The sequence below is a fragment of the Phoxinus phoxinus genome (assembly GCF_949152265.1).
Source record: "Phoxinus phoxinus genome assembly, chromosome: 1".
NCBI lineage: Eukaryota > Metazoa > Chordata > Actinopteri > Cypriniformes > Leuciscidae > Phoxinus > Phoxinus phoxinus.
Window position 1 is genome coordinate 49999037 of NC_136876.1, and position 7990 is coordinate 50007026.

The window sequence follows — 7990 nt, forward strand, 5'->3', positions numbered from 1 at the left end:
TTCGGAGGGCATTTATACCGGGTCTTTTCTAGGGCTGGGTACCGAGTCTCGATAGTTTTTACTATCGACCGAATTGCCTCGATACTATCGAGTATCGAAAAATGGCATGTTGTTCGGTTCCAGATTTCGATACCGCGCACATACTCATATGAGACGCGCGCGCACGCACAAACTCGACGCGCATACTTGTATGAGACGCGAGGACACACACACAAACTCTCCGCGCACATATTCATATGAGACGCGAGCACACACACACAAACTCTCCGCGTACATATTCATATGAGACGCGAGCACACACACACAAACTCTCCGCGCACATATTCATATGAGACGCGAGCACACACACACAAACTCTCCGCGTACATATTAATATGAGACGCGAGGACACACACATAATAGGCTACCTTAAAGATGTGGAAAAGTCGATCAAAAGTGTGGGTACATTTCTCCAGACTCGATGCCAACAGCGTGCGATGCAGTATTTGCGGTAAAATAATTGCTGCAAAGACCGATAAATACGATGAAGACCTTGACAGTGCACGGAGTAAACATAAGAGCAGAAAGTTGCTCCGTCTTCGACTGGTAAATAAAGAGAAACCTTGTTGATCTGACAGTGTTTATATTGCAATAAATAATAACCTACTGAATGTACACTGCCGTTCAAAAATGTGTTGGACTTGGCTAGTCAGAATTTTTTTTCAGTAAGGATGCATTAAAGTTATCAAAGGTGACATTAAAACATGTGTAATGTTACAAAATATTTCGTTTTTAAATAAATGCTTTTCTTTTGAATTTTTTATTCATCAAAAAATCATGAAAAAATGTAGGCCTATCATAGTTTCCAAAATACTTTTGGACACTTACTAATTAAATAATGTCAAATATAGTAAATTAAATAATGTAAAATATAGTAAATGTATTGTTGCCATATACTAAATATTTGACTAGTCGCACGTTAATTTCTGCTTAAATACTGCATGGGATATAGCCCATTCTGCGCTCAAGCGCATGTATAATCTTGCCGCAAAAGCAGTAATGATAATAAATATGTATTTAAAAATAACGATGCATTTTAATTGTTTATTAATAAACTCTTTTTTTCTAAATCAGTGTCCGCTGCAAACATGTCTCCATACATCTCCGCTGTAAAATGCGCCTTTAAGAGAAATGCATCTTTCATACGGATTACATCAGATGATATTTGCTTTCGATTTGATTTTTTTCGTTTTTAAAAGTGGACATATCAAGCTTTATATAGATATTTTTTTCATATATTTGAGGCTAGTATGCTATATAGCCTACGATATGTTTCTGCTTTTTTTTTTTTTTTTTTTTTTGACGCGCTACACTCAAAAAAATAAATTGTTGAATGAACATGATTTAATCGTATCACCCATTATGCATCTAAGCCAGATTTGAATATTTTATTTGAACACAATATTGGTTTGTAAATTGAACATGATTGTAATATGTCAATGCAACTTCTTTGCAACTAATTGAATCAACATGTTTGTATTGTGTTAGACTAATCAAATGTATTCTCATTCACTCAAAGCACAGGAAAGCAGAATCACCAAAGGAGAAAATCAAATTTGTAAGTCACCATTATGGAGATCAGTGTGTGTTTTAGTTGGGCTCTTCACTCTTAAATTATTAACTTTAAGTTTTGTTTGGCTGCTGTACATAAGTTATAACAGCCAGATGAACAAATAGGAACGGTGATCTGATGGTGTTGGTTGTGTATTAACATAACCATTATTTCACAATCATTTAACCTGAATCACTGAACTCATATAGAGTCCAATTTATGAGTTAGGTTTAATTTATTAATTTGAGCTGCATAATAGGTTTAGCCTTTTTAATGAAATTAAAACGATAAAATCAATAAAAATAAAAATATATAATATATACACATTTCGTTTTTGGGCACACACAGACATCAAGAATCAGTGTATGAATCACAACAATGGTGACATTTATAAAGCATGTTGCAGTGCATTCTGTGTTGCACCAATCAAAACTCATTCATAGCTCCCATCATGCATTGCTGCATGAATAAATAATGAGCTTATGATCAGAGGTGATCTGTTTCTCACCATTGCTGAGATTCATATGTTAAATCTTGATGTCTGTGTGTGCCTAAAAAGAAATGTGTATATACATTTTTTATTTTTATTGATTTGATCGTTTAATTTCATTGATAAAGCTAAACATATGCAGCTAAAATTAATAAAATAAACCTAAATCATAAATTGGACTCTATATGAGTTCAGTGATTCAGGTTAAAAGATTGTGAAATAATGGTTATGTTAATACACAACCAACACCATCAGATCACCGTTCCTATTTGTTCATCTGGCTGTTATAACTTATGTACAGCAGCCAAACAAAACTTAAAGTTAATAATTTAAGGGTGAAGAGCCCAACTAAAACACACACTGATCTCCATAATGGTGACTTAAAAATTTGATTTTCTCCTTTGGTGATTCTGCTTTCCTGTGCTTTGAGTGAATGAGAATACATCTGATTAGTCTAACACAATACAAACATGTTGATTCAATTAGTTGCAAAGAAGTTGCATTGACATGTTACAATCATGTTCAATTTACAAACCAATATTGTGTTCAAATAAAATATTCAAATCTTGCTTAGATGCATATTGGGTGATACGATTAAATCATGTTCATTCAACAATTTATTTTTTTGAGTGTACAGTTCACGGAGACCATGAAAGACCCTGATTGTTTTATTTTATTTTACGAAAGCAAAACGTTTTCTTGTTATTGTGAGTTTACACAAATAAAAGTATTGCGACTGATGCATTATTCTTTTCTGTATGGCCATAAATAGAGTATTTTAAGTTGTTTCCACTGTTGATCGCATCGGCGCCTCCATGTCATGCAGTGCGCGCTACACACTCCGCACACACACTTGGTTATGCGCCTAAGAACAGCGAACAATTATCTAGGTTAATGTTAGAGTGAGCGGCGATGCCAGACGGATAATCCTCATGTTTAACAAATCAAATCATGCAGTTTCTACCTAGCGCTGCGCCAGTTTGAAAAAGGCGGGTGTGCAGGAGTCTTTTAATGAACGTTTGGTGTAGGTCTAGGCATAGAGATATCTGAACATCTTTGCCAAGCGCAAACCAGTACAGAAGTAATCAATAAATGATCGGGGAGGGTCATGCCTTTTTTCACAATCATTTTGGAGGGTCATAGAAAAATTTATTGCTGGCGAAGGGAGGGTCAAGTCTTTTTTGACTATTGATCTCAAAACTCCTCCGGTGGCCCCTTAAATAAATAACGAACAGTCCCTTAGTCCTTTATTAGTCCTTTTCTAAAAATTAATGACAATGTATGGCAAAATGCCTTTACAGTTAGTGTGACTTTTAGTTGTCATATCTTCATGCAATGAAACTTGATATACTGTATTATTAATGTGTTTTTATGTCATAAATTTATCAAGATCGGTCATGGAAATCCAGCAAAGAAAGAGAACTGACTGACAAGCCACACAAAACTGGTATGATTTATTTTGAGGTGCTCTATTATTTATAGTAAATGTTGACTGTCATTTACTGATGTTCTTCATTTGTCCCTTCATAGTGGCAACTGTTGACCAACCCCTGAACATACAGGAGGCATGTATTTGTTATTACTCAATTTATAAAATGCAAGGGAATCATTATAACCACAAGAAGTTCAGATTGTTATGTTTTGTTCATGTATAGCTTCATCCGCTGGTCCTTCGTGAAATCTTACTGGAGGTTGTGCTTCAATGTGGTGATGATGCAATTGGCTCCCTTGCCCTCATGACTTCCCTTGGCTCTGATGACTTCCTCGGATACTGCGGAGACGACTGTTTCTATGAGGCTGGAGGAAGCATCTAATGTTTCATGCAATGTGTTCCTCATGTTTGAACTTGCCACATTTATTGCTTATTTTGCTCTCTTTTTTACTATTACATTAAGTAGAGAATGCTGCATTTATCAATATAGTTTTTCATCATATTGGTTACAGTATCTATACGGTCAATAAAGTGATGCTAATGTTTAAAGTTTTCAGAGTCATTATTCTAAGTTAACCTTAATTTAAAGGTCAATACGTTTTACTTTATATCTCATTTAATGTAAGCTACAAATATCACTTAAATATCAGTCATTACATATAAATATCATATTTTGAAAAATACAGGTGAGAGACCAATACAATAATTTTCACCATTGCTTTACAGTAGGATTTGGTAACTTTATTGGAAATTGCTATTAATTTTCCTTGTTAATCACTGTTACAACTTGATTTATGTTGTGTAGTTCACACACACAAAACGAAAATAAAACTAATGTAATTATAAATAGTTGAGTAATAAAGTCATTTTTTAATACTTTTAGCTTTTAAGGTTTACATTTAGAGAACAATTGCATGCAGGTAGCAGAGAATATTATACAATATAATACACACCCACATGATATTATATACAAGATCTGTATCTTGTATCTGACATAAGAACGGGAAATTTGGTTTATGAAATAATTCCTTTTTTAAGAAAATAGGTACTGTAGCCTGTATTTTATACACATTTTATTTTGACATAAATGTTGTCTCGCTATAGACATAGGCTAATATTAAAAATAAAAAAAACGAGAAATAATAGCGCATTTCCGCTTCTGAAAGGGCTTCCGAATACGTACGGTTTTGATTGGATGGTTGGAAAATGCCTAGACCGGTTTGAAAACGCCCAATAATTGGGAAACACCTTCTTGTTGTTCCGCAGAGACGTATACTTGGCCTCGTTTAAACACTGGATTGTGTTGATGGCAGGTGTTTTTCACAATCCGTTTTTTCGTCTCGCATTAAGCAAATATGATGTTACTTTTATGTGATTATCCGATGACCACACTTCCGTTCCCCAGTCTTACTGCGTCACTGAACACATAAGTTAAGTTATAGATTATATTAAAAAAAATTAAATAGGCCTAAGTATTTAAAGTCAACCAAAGATTTAAACATTAAACTAATATTATCCTGTTAAAGGAAAAAGTAAGTGCAAGTTTAACCATTTTCAGCCATTTTATGAGTGTTACAGTTGACGTGTCGTGAAGTAGGCCTAGACAACGACAGTATTAACCTTCAACTTCATCAGTTCGGCATAATGTCTGTTCAGACGCAAATACTCTATCGATATTACAGCTATGAAAAGTTAAACGAACTTACAGTCACATGTGAAGCGATCGCTGATTTTCTATCTTCCGAAATGGCGTGTTTACAGTCATCGGCTGCTTTCGGTTTCACTGTGAGACGGTGTGGTATTGAGATGGGTCCGGGCTAAGGACCCCAGCAATCCGATTGGTTCAAAGCACGTTTTATGGGTAATCGCTTTAGTGCCTGGTTACAAATCATACAAAATCACATAATTAAAGAAGTCGTTTGACCTACGTTATAACGAGTCATTAATGTATTTTTACTTATATGTTTAATATAATAGTATATACCGGAAGCTATATTGTTAATTTAAACATTTCTCGTTCTTAGTGTTTTTTTTAGTTAGCGTATAGTAGCGCAGCATAGAGCATACATCTATCCGATAAATGTTTTGTCGTTTTTAATACAAATACATTTGTATTTATTACTACTTTCTTATTAACAGTTTAACCATAAATGACAGAATGCTAGCTATGTTTTGTGTGCACTTGGTATAAATATTAATCAATCAAATAAGTAATCAATCAAATCCCTTTCTTCATATATTTTATTTTTTATCCTGATTAAAGAAATTGCATGTTTAGGTATGTTTTGAGACGTTAAGTTACTTGTTATTAAGCAATAAGGCATAATATATATATTTTTAATTACAAGCATGTCGTTTGTGTACTAATTCATGATTTATGTCATATTTAATTGTTAAAACAGAACATCATACAATACAATGTAATAAAACCAGAACCAAAACTCATATAAAAATAGTATTTTGATTAAATTACACAATATAATACAATACTGAACTGAACAGCATATGCTGCCATTGATGATGCATGATATCTTCTCAGATACCACAGATCTTCTCCCTGTATAACCTCGTTTTTCATAGAGGTCCATTTGTCCCTCACCTCCATTTATGCCATCTAATGCAATTAACACAGTTGTTGAAGTAATGTAGATGTAATACACAAAAAATATAAAAATAAAAAAATGTATTTAACTTACTGTACAGACCAAAACCCCACAGTTGTTAGAGTCAGACAGCCTCCACTGTTCTGGGTACTCAACAGTCCATTTTCCCAAGTCCCAAGTATTTCGGAATGCATTGCTTTTGTACAAAAGAAAAAAGAAAATTAAGAAATGTACATTAGTAAATGAAGATGACAATTTTGCCATTTACAATGCACAAAATATAGCCAGGTCCATCTCAGAAATGGACTTGTAGTTGCCAATGGGGTCGTACACTCGAATATGATTCCTCAAACCATCCAAGACCTTTACAAAACAAAAAGAAACCGCTTTAACCACAAAGAGTAACAACTGTTGAGCAAACATGTATATATAGTTTTTTTCCACACATACCCACAAAATGAAGTGATTTCCCTTTTCAGGGCTCTGTCCACCAACAATTCTTGGAATAAGGACCATGTCATTCTCATCAAGGTCCTTTAAAATATTTGTAAGTAAATAATTGGTGCTGGAATGTGTCCCCTCTGCCCCTGAGATTTAATTTATAGATTTTCATTTACCTTCAGACAAGAAATGTGACTGTCATCCACATGTTTCTTGTTAGTGAAGGATCGCCACCAGAGAACAAATGTGTGCACCTGTAATGCAGTTCCACCATGTGCTTTACAGAGCTGTGTGATCCTTGTGTCAAGAATCTAAAAGAAATAATAGGTTACCATAAAAATGTTGTTTAATAATATAAGAAGTATAGGAGGTTTGTGGACAACTAACGTCGTCATTGAGCCAAGGGAAACTTTTCTTCTGTGGACACAGTGTCTCAAAATCTTCAACTGTGGCCTGACATCTCGGAAACTGAGTGAGTGGCCGCTTTCTGTTGGTTTCCGCACTCAAAATTTTCATATAAATTTCCTAGAAAAAATAATGCTTTGTAATTGTTTGACATATACAGTATTATATAATGTATAACATCCTTCAATTTATTTGACATCGTACCTCTTCTCAAGCTCCAAGATGTGAAAGCGATCCACAGAAAAACGAACAATTTCTGTGAACACGTTTGGATCAGTCACAAATCTTCGCCAAAGTTACTTATTTTACATTTTTAATATTTAAAAAAAAATGCTAATCTAACTCTAATATCAAAATCAGATAAAACATACCTGTGCGAGATGCATCACCTCCTGCCAAGTCTGTCTTCAGGCAGTAATCATGGTCATCATTAATATTACCTGAAAAGGTTGTAAATGTAATATTTTAAATTTGGCATTAACATTTACTTCTAAAATAAAAAATGAAACAATCTACTGTAATTTACAACCTTTCACATCATCCAGGTTAATGTCACGGCGCAGGTATGGTGAAATTAACTCCATCGTGCAAAAAAAAAAGCAAGGGAGAAGGCTCTTCCACCGCAGACCAGCCAAGCCGAACCAAGAAATGTCAATGCCAAGGCTGTTCCCCATGGTCTTTGCCGCTCTCTCAGCCCCACGCCGGACGTAGAGTCTCCAATGAGACTGTTGTTGGATGGAAAAACACATTGTAATAGTGATAAATGTAGGCTATAGAGAAAAGGGATAACAGCACTATTAATTACACACAGTTATATAAAAATACATTATTACCTCACCTTAGTTGTACAAAACAAATCTGTTAAAAGTTTAATGTTGTACAATAAATAGCAGAAGAAAACTATTACTTCTGGGACATTGGGTGGGTGCACAATATGCCATCGTGGCTCTCTGGCTCTCTTCACTCTCACACATTTCTGAAAGAAAGAGAAAGAATCATCCATATCCATTTCCATTTTAGTCCCTCAT

General features: G+C 34.5%; 2 protein-coding genes across 4 annotated transcripts in view; both read right to left on the reverse strand.

Annotated features, from left to right (window-relative positions):
• LOC307003492 (NACHT, LRR and PYD domains-containing protein 3-like) overlaps nt 1-5350 on the reverse strand; it is a 123132-nt gene extending 117782 nt beyond the window's left edge. Inside the window, exon 1 of one of the 3 annotated variants that reach the window (XM_079621993.1) lies at nt 5220-5350. The gene's annotated coding sequence lies outside the window, so the exon portion shown is untranslated. The remainder of the gene's footprint in view (nt 1-5219) is intronic. The other 2 variants (XM_079621995.1, XM_079621994.1) reach the window with 2 other exon arrangements.
• Nucleotides 5351-6380: 1030 nt separating this feature from the next.
• On the reverse strand, nt 6381-7546 carry LOC307010379 (uncharacterized protein; the record flags this gene model as incomplete). The annotated part of the gene is made up of 7 exons (XM_079634995.1): nt 6381-6479; nt 6567-6650; nt 6734-6868; nt 6945-7044; nt 7167-7218; nt 7334-7402; nt 7489-7546. The coding sequence occupies 7 exons, from the start codon at nt 7544-7546 to the stop codon at nt 6381-6383; spliced, it is 597 nt and encodes a 198-aa protein (XP_079491121.1).
• Between the last annotated feature and the right edge of the window lie 444 nt (nt 7547-7990).